At 46.9% G+C, this 12,500-nt stretch overlaps 2 protein-coding genes across 3 annotated transcripts in view; one reads left to right on the top strand and one right to left on the bottom strand.

The window, feature by feature from the left end:
- slc12a5a (solute carrier family 12 member 5a) overlaps positions 1-12,500 on the top strand; it is a 207,369-nt gene that overhangs the window by 42,792 nt on the left and 152,077 nt on the right. The gene's annotated exons all lie outside the window — the stretch shown is intronic.
- Positions 8,458-12,500, bottom strand: part of LOC116220521 — a 4,674-nt gene continuing 631 nt past the window's right edge. The window contains exons 1-2 of the mRNA XM_031567790.2: positions 11,648-12,500; positions 8,458-8,951 (exon numbers count right to left, since the gene is read on the bottom strand). The exon at positions 11,648-12,500 is cut by the window's right edge and continues 631 nt beyond it. Coding sequence (XP_031423650.1) covers positions 8,911-8,951; positions 11,648-12,500 — 894 coding nt within the window. The 3' untranslated portion in view covers positions 8,458-8,910. The remainder of the gene's footprint in view (positions 8,952-11,647) is intronic.

Consider the following 12,500-nt stretch of genomic DNA (forward strand, 5'->3'; position numbering starts at 1 on the left):
TCACACACATTCCAAAAATGCTAATACTTATCATCTAGTAAAGGGACTATTGACTCCCATTTCACCATAGACACACACAAACAGAGGGAGGGAGAGATAGAGAGAGACAGAGACATTGATTAAACCCTATCAATACAAATTCTCTCTCACACACACACTCCCTTACAAACACACACACCACGCTCTTCTAGGCTTTCTTGACTGGTTGACCTGAGATTGATTCGGATCCTCCCATGAGAGAGACAATTTCATCCCTACCCACCCTTTTACATGTGATAACCACACACACACACACACACACACACACACACACACACACACACAAACACACGCACACACACACACACACACACACAGACACACACACACACACACACACACACACACACACACTCGCACACACACACACACACACACACACACACCACTTGAGTGAGTTGGTCAGCATTTGTGGGTGCTGCTTTCTCTCAGGAAGTGTGTGTAGGATCACAAAGCCCACCATTGTGTGGCTCAGTCGCCATGGTGTCGTGACACACGCACACACTGAAACTGCTGGGAAGCAGAATGAAAAGCTATCAAGCCCCTCACCAACACAACAAAAAAATCAATCTGTTTCCGCAGTTCTACATTATTCAGTTAATTTGTTCAGCCTATGCCACTCTTCTCTCTCTTGCTCTTGCTCTTGCAAGTGTGTGTGTGTGTGTGTGTGTGTGTGTGTGTGTGTGTGTGTGTGTGTGTGTGTGTGTGTGTGCATGTGTGCGTGCGTGAGAGAAGTGAGAGAGAGAGAGACCTTAGAATAGAGTCTGTCACATTGGTTGAATGGAGATCCCACTGCGGTCACAAATCCAGGAGTAGTGGAGCTTTCTGACACGCAAGAGGTTATGTGTGTGTGTGTGTGTGTGTGTGTGTGTGTGTGTGTGTGTGTGTGGTTTATGCTTGCATGCGAGCTGAGGGTTTTCTCCCATATATCCCCACGTCTCAGCCTGTGTTTTATTCAACAGTGGTGCCTCCTGCTCATCACTTACACACACACACACACACACACACACACACACACACACACACACTATAGAAACCCAGAGACATTGACACAGGCACACATGATGTAGTTAGTTCAGTCAGGAGACTCTCCCATGTAAGCTGCTAGAGAAGCTTCACTGTGCTCCTCACTATTGTTAGCATTGATGCTAGGGAAGCTTCACTCTGTTCCTCACTATTGTTAGCATTGATGCTAGGTAAGCTTCTCTGTGTTCCTCACTATTGTTAGCATTGATGCTAGGATAGCTTCACTGTGCTCCTCACTATTGTTAGCATTGATGCTAGAGAAGCTTCAATGTGTTCCTCACTATTGTTAGCATTGATGCTAGAGAAGCTTCACTGTGTTCCTCACTACTGTTAGTATTGACTATAGGCCATCAACCACCAACATTACCTTCTCCCTCAATGACATATCCTTCATACAGTAAATTACTTATTTTATTTATTTATTAATTCATTCATTCTTTCAGTCTGACTTTCTGTCTGTCTTTGTTGTTTCATTTCATTTTCATTCATGCTTCTGTAAAGTTGAGATACCCATTCAACTCTATCGAAAGCCTCGAGCCAATGAGTTGACTACTTCAGGGAATCTATTTTTGTCTTTGGGATGCGTTTTATTTATTTAAAAGGGTTCGATTATAAAGAGATGACTGCTGACCCTTTATGAAACCAGTCTGCTCGTCAGATATTATGCTGGCGCTTTCTGTGCAAGATGCCAATAGCTTTGCCAAAACCGTCACATCAGCATTGACAAGACTCAGGGGCTGCCTGCTGCCCATTTCGATTAGGTCGCATGGAGAATAATGAAAGGGGGAATGATGATGATAATACAGGCCTGGCCGGAGCCTCGCAAGGGTCCAGAACTTGAAACTTTATTAAAAGCAGAAACCAAAACAAAGGTGAAAAAAACAAAAATAACATATAAGACTGTCACACATACACTACATGTCCCTCCCCCCTCGAGGGAAGTTGCGGGTAAACGCCACAACTCATTTACCGATGCATTTTAAAAATGAACTTAATTAACAAGTTACTACTTCTGCTCCAAAAGGGCTCCCCAGCAAAATACACCAAGACCAATCAATCCCAAAAGACGCATTCCAGTTGAGAATAATTCACAAACACATTCTATTTAAGAATAATTCCAGAACACGTTCTAGTTGAGAATAATTACAGAACACATAGCGCAATAAATCATCTCAAAGTGCCTTATGGGCGCCTTTAACTAAATTTAAATGAAGGTTACAATTAAACTATGTCCTAAAAAATTGCCAATAACTGAGGAAAGAGTTGACATACATTAGTTAAAGCTAGCCAGTGTGCTAACGGGTTGAGAAAATGAACTCAAAGCAGAGCCTAATAGCTTGGGAGAAAACTCTGACATAAAAGCAACCGGGTAATTTCCTTTTGCTTCTTCTGGAATACTGACGACACGGAGATCTCAGCGGCCGGAGCGGGACTCTAGGTCTTCCATTTTATGTGGGAGCTGCTTATTAGCTGTAGCAAGATAATCAACTGCCTTCTCTAACGAAAATATGCGGCCACTGTGTAGACAGAGAGATGCTGCTCCAACCCATTAATGCGGCAGTCTTGTGATTCAGTCTTAGCCGTCAACCCCTCCAGAGAAGCAGCGATGGCACTTTCTGTTGCAGACTTTGGTTGACTGCTAAAGGCTTCTGTCAGTGCAGACATCGACACAGAGCAGAGATTGTCCAAATTCACAGGTAGTTTGACAGACCCTGGGGTGGCGCCATTATAAAGTGAAGTATGTGCCAGACAGTCTGCGGGGGCAGAGGAGGCAGAGGCCACATTCCTGCTCTTCCAACACTGTTTGCAGGAAAAATATGGATATTAAAGGTTAGAAAACAAACGCAACTATGCTTGACAGATGAGAATTCTCGCACTGCTTACATGCTGAACTGGAAGTCCTGTCTTTGTTTCTTTGTTTCTGTCTTTCTTTCTATCCTTTCTTTTTGGTTCGCTGTGTTGCTTTCTGTCTCACGTGTTTTTCTCACGTTCTTTAGTCATGCCCACCCTTTAACTTAAATAAACATATCAATGTTTATATAGTAAATATACACATACATTTAAAATAGATTTTAAGTAAATATATAAATACAAACACACACACACACACACACACACACACACAAACACACACATATCAGCCTTAAAATATCCCCCATGAATTTATCAGATCCATATCAGCCATCCAAATACCCCCAATCAATTTGTTAGCCAATGATGGTGAGGTAGGAGTTAATGGCTTGTAAAATGTTCTTGTTAAAAACACATAATTCATTCTCATTAATTTGCTCTTATTCTTGTTTTAAAAAGAAAAGCTAAATTATTATCTTTGAGAATAAAATGTTCAGTTATTTGCAAAATGTAAATCTGCTTACTGTAGCGTAGTCTTGTTTTAAGGTTTTAGCAGTTCATTAAAGTCAGACATATCTGTGTTTGTCTGCAGTTTCTCTTGACTAAGCAAGCATTCTGTGACCAAGAGACTAAGAGTGGGTCCGTGTGTGTGATCATGTGTGTGTGTGTGTGTGTGTGTGTGTGTGTGTGTGTGTTTGTGTGTGATCGTGTGTGTGTTTGTGTGTGTCTAGACTGAGTGAATCACCACCCTCTGAAATGGTGCTGACGAACTAGAAGAAATGATATCAGACATTTCCATCCCATAATTGTATTGTTCCTGGGAGGTGTGTGTGTGTGTGTAGTACGCCGGAGGTCAGAGTGAATATCAATAGGCAACTCAAATCTATGAAATAAAGGGACACTTGACTGCAAAACAAACTTTAGAACATATTTATTGACATCTATTCATTCATACATAATGCCTCTTTGACCCACTACTTAAAGAGCTACTTATACATTAGCGTATACATTAGCGTATACATTAGCCTCAGTAATAAAGCTTACAGCCTGGCTGAGAGTCCCTCCCAGATACACCCTGACACCCCAAAACATCCCTGGACACACCTAGACACTGCTTGACACTGCCTGACACCCCGGTATACCCCCAGAATCCCCCCCATAAACCCCTCTCCTCTGCTGCCCCAACCCAGGTGGAGCAGAGCCCCCCACCAGCCTGGCTCCACCACCCCTCCCTGAGCCACACACACACACACACACACACACACACACACACACACACACCAGCCTGACTCCACCACCCCTCCCTGTGTGCTGTGCTGCAGCTGGCTTGCTTATTAATGAGTCCTCGTTCATTTGCTTTTAATTAGAGCTCTCTGTTCCTCATATTTATCTTTGCCGCGCACCGTGCTCTGACACATATAGATGCCTCCGCTTCTGTGTGTGTGTGTGTGTGTGTGTGTGTGTGTTTGTGTGTGTGTGTGTGTGGCGGAACACATATGTACATCCATCCATACAGTAGATGCATACTAATCGAGCACATGTGGGCATTCCTAAGTGGGAACACATGGTTGACACACATGCACACACACGCATGCACACACACACACATACACACACGAGTGTACATGTTTGTGCATATAAACAAGCACAGATAGTTACATACACGCAGAAATAATTGCAGGAGCTCTCATGGGGCCAGTCTTTGCCAGGCAGCATCACGATTCAAAAGCCTTCTCTGACGATGCTCTCTATCTTCTGTGAACACACTCCCAGGCTGAGAGGGCTATGCAGCAGTGTTTCTGTGTCTGTCGTGTTCCTCCTCTGAACACACTCAGAGCCTCTGAACACACTCTGCGTCTCTGAACACACTCAGAGTCTCTGAACACACTCCCAGGCTGAGAGGGCTATGCAGCAGTGTTTCTGTGTCTGTCGTGTTTCTTCTGTGCATGGTGGATCCATGCATCTCTGTGTAGACTCCTTCACCTGCTCACATAGCACTGTGCTGGGCTGCCTGGCGGACGGGCGGCGGGCGGGCGGGGTGGCTTTAATGAACCCTCCACCACAGGGCTCCTCCTTGTGTAGGTCCATGTTGTTTGGAGATACACTCAGAGCTTAGTACTAAGATCCCACGTTACTTGCATGATGGGAACATAGCATTAGATTGGTCATCCCATAAGCCCAGCATACTCACCTGGGTCCTTAAGCCCAGCATACTCACCTGGTTCCTTAAGCCCAGCATACTCACCGGGTTCCTTAAGCCCAGCATACTCACCTGGTTACTTAAAAAAAGCCTGCGTTTTCCTGAAGGGATTCTCTAAAGTGTCACCATTTCATCTTAAAGAGGCCATGGTGTATAGAGGTTCTTGTATGTTGAATATTCTATATGTTAATCTTTACTGCTTGTGAGTCTCTGTGCATTTCTGAGGGGAGGAGGGGGCCATTGCTATTCAGAGAACAAACACAGAATGAGGAGAGGATCATGAAAGCAGCCAAACAAACAAACAACACACAAACACAAACACACAAACACACACACACACACACAAACGGAATGAGTTGTTCTGTTCTTGTGCGGGGATTAAAAACACAAAGCAGACTGGCTCCGTCTGATGTTTACTAATGAAATGTCTTCAAAGGACCACAGTGAAATTGTCTCTTCAAATGATCTTCATTCAGAACACAAGTGTCCTCTTTCTTCACGTTCCCTCTCTCTCTCTATCACCACACACACACATATACTCTCTCTCTCTACCCCCCCCCCCCACACACACACATACACTCTCTCTCTCTCCCCCCCCCCCCACACACACATATACTCTCTCTCTCTACCCCCCCCCCACACACACATATACTCTCTCTCTCTACCCCCCCCACACACACACATATACTCTCTCTCTCTACCCCCCCCCCCACACACACATATACTCTCTCTCTCTACCCCCCCCCCCCACACACACACATATACTCTCTCTCTCTACCCCCCTACCCCCCCCCCCCCCACACACACACATATACTCTCTCTCTCTCTCTTTCTCTGCCTCTCCCACTCTACTCCAGGGGAACATTGATCATCTAATCATAGTGGGGTGCCGTCAGACCTGCTCTCCCCAGAGGAGTGGCTTTGCTCTGAGTCTGTGTAGGCCTGTCATCCAGCTGTTCTCCCCTCTCTTCTCTCTCCTCTCCCTCTCTCTCCTCTCCCTCTCTCTCCTATCTCCCCTCTCCCTATCTCTTCTCTCTCCTCTTCCTACCTCTTCTCTCTACTGCTCTCCCCAGAGGAGTGGCTTTGCTCTGAGTCTGTGTAGGCCTGTCTCCCAGCAGTTCTCCCCTCTCTCTTCTCCTCTCCTCTCTTCTCCTCCTCTCCCCTCTCTTCTCTCTCCTCTCCCTACCTCTTCTCCTCCCCCTCATTGCTCTCCTTTCCCCCTCTCTCTCCTCTCCATATCTCTTCTCTCTGGCCTATCCCTCCCTCTCTCTCCACTCCCCCCCTCTCCCCCTCCCTCTCTCCCCCTCCCTCTCTCTTGTCTGATGGGATCTCTGTGCACATTACTGTTCCACAAACAGCCTGCCTTTGAGAGGAACTCTAGATAAATATCAGTCAACATTATGAGTCAAGCAGTGGCAAATCTACAGGAAATGGTGGTGGTTGTGTGTGTGTGCGTGTGTGTGTGTGTGTGTGTGTGTGTGTGTGTGTGTGTGTGTGTGTGTGTGTGTGTGTGTGTGTGTGTGTGTGTGTGTGTGTGTGTGTGTGTGTGTGTGTGTGTGTGTGTGTGTGCTTGTGGGTGTGTTTTACAGAACGGAGCAGGTTTTCTCGGAGCGTAATCATTTATGTTTTTCGTGCAGATTTATAATTGTGTCAGGAACACGGCCTCACTGTCGTTCAGATTAATGGCTGAATCTACCTTCAGTCTCCTGCCTGACAAATATCTGCTAATGCAACAGCAGCCAGCTCTGACGGAGTATAACTCACCTCCACTGGCACGCAGCACTGAACTGGGCAGGCCAGGCCCCCTCCATTATTTATGCCCGGCTTGTAAAGACTTTGTCGAACATTCTCGAGGGAGTTACATTCTTAAATGACCTCATTAATTTAGGTGGCTATCCCATGCAGAGAAGCTAATCTGATATGAGTGTTTGGCTGATGGCGGGTTTGTGTGTGTGTGTGTATCTTTGTCTGTGTGTGTGGATGTCTGGGTGTGGATGTGTGTGGGTGTGTGTGTGTGTGTGTGTGTGTGTGTGTATCTTTGTCTGTGTGTGTGGGTGTCTGTGTGTATGGATGTGTGTGTGTGTGTGTGTGTCTGTGTGTGTGTGTGTGTGTGTGTGTGTGTGTGTGTGTGTGTGTGTGTGTGTGTGTGTGTGTGTGTGTGTGTGTGTGTGTGTGTGTGCCCTTGCATGCTTGTTCTGGGGCCATTATGCCCTTCTCAAGGAGGAACAGCGTTTTGTTTTTTGTTATTATTGTTGATGTGGTTGTTTTGTATTTGTTGTTTTTGTCATTGTTGACCCTCTGAGTCATCAGGTGTGAGTGCACAGGTGAGAGTGAACATTCCACCCTCACACAGCGTCACCAACAATCCCGTCCTGTGGGAAACGTGTAACCTCGTAATTGAGTTCCACCTGAGCTTTGACTGTGGAGCGCTGCCTGCTGCAGTCACATGCTTCCTTTTATCCTCTCTTCCCAGGCATCAGGGAATTCCTCTCTCTCTCTCTCTGTTTGTGTGTGTGTTTTTGACTCTGTGTGTGTGTGTGTGTGTGTGTGTGTGTGTGTGTGTGTGTGTGTGTGTGTGTGTGTGTGTGTGTGTTTGTCTGTGTATGTGTATGCCTAATGAGGCTTATACCTCTAAGTGACGCTCATATTTTTCCAGTGAGTCCACTAACATCAGTATCACCTGTCCCTAATCACTTTGGTGTGTGTGTGTGTGTGTGTGTGTGTGTGTGTGTGTGTGTGTGTGTGTGTGTGTGTGTGTGTGTGTGTGTGTGTGTGTGTGTGTGTGTGTGTAAGGGGGTTGGGGTGTTGCTGTGAGAAGGAGGTGGGTGTATTTTGTTATTTTGTCTCAGCAACAGAAATAATGAGACAGCAGCCACACACACACACACACACACCCACACACACACACACAGTCACATCCCATCTGTTTCTGCAGGAAGTCAGTTTTCTGTCTTTGAAGCAGCCCTGCTTTCTCAGCTGTCTCTGCTGTGTGTAGGGAAGAGAGCGTACACTTATTCCATACTGCATTCTTTCAGCTTATATCAGTCATCAATGCAGAGATTCATGTTGTGTGTGTGTGCGTGTGTGTGTGTGTGTGTGTGTGTGTGTGTGTGTGTATGTGTGTGTGTGTGTGTGTGTGTGTGTGTGTGTGTGTGTGTGTGTGTGTATGAGTATGTGGTGTGTGTGTGTGTGTGTGTGTGTGTGTGTGTGTGTGTGTGTGTGTGTGTGTGTGTATGAGTATGTGGTGTGTGTGTGTGTGTTTGTGAGTATGGTGTGTACCAGCTTGTTACGACAGACCTTCGGTTCTTCAGGTCCAGTAACATAAAAGGCCAGACTCTCAGTTGCGGGTAAATATATAACTGGTTTATTTACAAATGCAATGGTGGTTGTCGTCAAAACAGAAGAGAAAACAAAAAGAACCTCCAAGAAGCCTCACAAATAATAAATAGTCGCTGCAGCTTACCTCACTCGCGATAAAAGAAAAAAGAAGGTGAGTCTTCCGGGCAACTTCCTTGCCTGCACTGTCTACCACTAGGCTAAAAAAAGTGCAGGAAGCATAAACAACAACCACCCATAAACAACTAAGACAAGGCAAAAAAGTGAACAAGCGCGTAGGACGCGTAAGGGTCTTCAAAAGGCAAAGTCTCTGTTTTAGTCCAGTGTTGGGAAAAAACCAGGGAACGCTCAGACAGGTCGGGATCCTCGGGAAACAGTCGTATCCTCCTGCTCTTGATAACACACACCGCCATCTTGGGGAAGGCCGTCTTAATAAAGGGAGAAGTCCCGCCCAGCAATCAGTACGGACCGAGACCACGCCCACTCCACCTTATAGAGTCTGGGAAAACGGTAGACACAGGGAAAGACCTCCAGTATGCCCATAACACCATAACACCCCCACCCTTAAGAGATAAATTGGGGGTTGGACAAACAACAAGCTCTTTACAGTTCTATATACAGCTATATACAGAGAAGGGCAAAGGGAAAATAAATAAATAAATAATTATTATTTATCAAGCTGAAACCCCTCACACCGGCTCCGCTGAAAGATATAGGGTTAGCACAACATCATTACATTCAACCCACAATTTAGTGACATCATGACGTTTAATGCCCAACTTTAGGCACGAGAAAGAGCGTCTGCAACCACGGTTGTCGCGCCCACGAATGTGCCGAATAGTAATATTGAAGCTCTGCAGAATGAGGCTCCAGCGCATGAGACGTTGATTATGGTTGCACATCCGATCCAGGAATGTCAAAGGGTTGTGATCGGTATACACAGCCACCGGTTGCGCTGCCCCACCGACATACACTTCAAAATGCTCCAGAGCCATCACAAGAGCAAGGGCCTCTTTTCGATCGTTGAATATGCCCTTTGATGAACATTAAACTTGCGCGAAAAAAAACACACGGGGTGTTCCAGTCCGTCTTTACTTTCCTGTAGTAGCACTGCGCCAGCCCCTAAATCACTAGCGTCCACAACTAGTGCAAAGGGAAGAGAAAATTTTGGAGCTGCCAGCACAGGGGCAGTGGTAAGCAGGGCCTTAACAGCAGCGAAGGCTCTCTGACCTTCCTCAGTCCACTGAAAAGCCTGCTTAGTGCTGAGGAGGTCAGTGAGAGGCGCCGCAACAGCAGAGAAATTCTTGCAAAAAGCCCTGTAATAGCCCACCATGCCGAGAAAACGGCGAAGTTCGCGACGAGACGTGGGGAGGGGAAATTCTAACATGGCCTCAATTTTGGCTTGCCCGGGTCGCACCTCACCACTACCAACTACCTTGCCCAGATAGACTATTGTGGCCTGCCCGAACTCACACTTCGCCAAATTAATCGTGAGATTCGCCCCAGACAAACGCTCAAAGACAGCCTTAAGATGAGCTACATGTTCGCACCAGGTAGTGCTATACACCACCAGATCATCTAGATAGGCCTCACAGTTCGAAAGACCAACAAGGAGGTTATTTACCATCCTCTGAAAAGTCGAGGGGGCGTTTCGAAAACCAAAAGCCATCACCGTGTACTGTAGGAAGCTGTCGGGTGTAACGAAGGCCGAAATCTCCTTTGCGCGATCGGTCAGGGGGATTTGCCAGTAACCCTTCAGTAAGTCGATCTTGCTAACAAACACGGCCGAGCCAAGGCGGTCCACGCAGTCATCCATACGTGGAAGGGGAAAACTATCCGGCTTGGTAACCGCGTTGACTTTACGAAAGTCTGTGCAAAACCGAAGAGTGCCATCAGATTTTGGCACCAGCAGGCATGGCGAGCTCCACGGACTAAAGCTAGGTTCGGCGATACCATTGTCTAACATGAACTTCACTTCCTGTTGAAGTTGTTGGCGTTTAAGCGGGTTGGCACGGTATGCATGCTGTTTGACGGGCCTACTATCCCCAACATCGATGTCATGAGCTATGACATCAGTGCGACGGGGAACATCCGAAAACAAGTCCCTGTAGTTATCAACGAGCGCTATTAGATCACAACGACCAGAGGACGTCAGATGGGAAAAGAAGGAATTCAGATCCTTAAGAACGACTGAATTCTTCAGCCTACCCTCAATCACCTCAGCTGAAGGACTACGAATTCCTCGCTCCTCCAGCAATGAGGCAGTACGTCCTACGTGTGACGGTGCTGAAAGAAAAGCGCCGTGTCGGGAAGCTGGCAGAGTCGTGCCAAATTCAGAACTAACTACCGTGGACAGCGCCACGCCAGATTGTGTGACACCGCTGGAGAGGCGCGACTCTTCAATGCCTTCACGCCCACAGTAGCGTTTCAGCATATTGACGTGGCACAAGCGTAACCTTTTCTTCCGATCTGGAGTGGCTATCACGTAGTTCAGATCGTTTACCCCGTTTGTCGATACGGTAAGGACCAGAATAACGAGCTTGCAGAGCGGGGCCGAGCCCAGGAAACAATATCATGACCTGATCACCAGGCTTGAACTCCCGTACCACGGCTTTTCGGTCGTAATGTTGTTTCATTCGCTTCTGAGACACGCCAAGATTCTCTTTTGCCAATTCGCAGGCTCGACTCAGTCTACAGCGAATTTTAGTAACGTAGTCAGACAGGTTATGGTGCGATGCTTTCTCAGATAGCCACGACTCTCTCAGTATTTTTAATGGCCCTCGAACGGTGTGACCGAACACAAGTTCAGAGGGGCTAAACCCCAGCGACTCTTGAACGACCTCGCGCACAGCAAACAACACAAAAGGCACCCCTTCGTCCCAGTCACGTTCGAACTCGAGGCAAATTTGCGAAGCATAGACTTCAGCGTCTGGTGGAAACGTTCAAGTGCGCCTTGGGTCTGTGGATGATAACAGCTAGAGGTAGCATGTTTAATGCCTAGCTGTTGCATAGATTGTGCAAATACCCTGGACATGAAGTTTGTCCCCTGGTCAGTCTGCACAACCTTCGGGAGGCCAAAGATTGAGAAAAACACTAGTAGTGCCTTAACAACGACGAAAGAGGTAATCTTTCGTAGCGGAAAAACCTCGGGAAAACGCGTTAGCGTACACATAATAGTCAGCAGGTACTGATTACCTGCCTTGGTCCTTGGCAACGGTCCGACGCAGTCGAGGATTACGTGCTCGAAAGGCTCAGACATAGCAGGGATGGGCTGAAGTGGAGCGGGAGGAATCAGCTGATTAGGTTTACCAGCCACCTGGCACACATGACAGGTTTTGCAGTACTTAGCTACATCTCGCTTAAGACCAGGCCAGAAAAAATGACGTAAAGTACGGTCAGTTGTTTTGTTAACTCCTAGATGACCAGAAAAATGATGATCGTGAGCCAAGCTCAAGATCTCATTTCGGTACGGCGCAGGGACAACAACCTGATACAAAATACGCCACTCGTCGGACGCAGCCGCCGTGAGCGGCCTCCACTTACGCATCAGCACCCCCTCACGAATAAAATAGCCACAAGACATAAGCCCGATATCCTTTTCAGGCACAGCTTCCCTAAATAAAGGACCAAGAGAAGAATCATTATTTTGCTCATTAACAAGTTGTTCCCGGCTGGGGGTCAACTTTGGAAGGCAAGGCCGAACAGACTGTGATGGAGACCCTTGAAGTTTTCCACCGCCAGAACAGATTGGCGAAGGTTGAGCAATAAAAGTATCCCAGAGATCTATTAGCCCATCATCGTCCTCCTTGCCGGAGAACTCTTTAGCGCGTCGCGCCCTAGCGCGAGTAACCACGCAAGAGTGAAACACGTCGGGGTATGCAACGTTTAAATTATCAGGACCTAAAGAGGTAGGAGAAATGTGAGTCACCACAGGGCTAGGCAGAACCTTACCACCAGCCAAATCGTTTCCCAGTAACATCGAGATACCCTTTACAGGGAGTGAAGGGCGTATGCCCACTGTAACGTTGCCAGTGACTAATTTAGAAAA

Source organism: Clupea harengus, chromosome 5 (assembly GCF_900700415.2).
Source record: "Clupea harengus chromosome 5, Ch_v2.0.2, whole genome shotgun sequence".
NCBI classification, from domain to species: Eukaryota; Metazoa; Chordata; class Actinopteri; order Clupeiformes; family Clupeidae; genus Clupea; species Clupea harengus.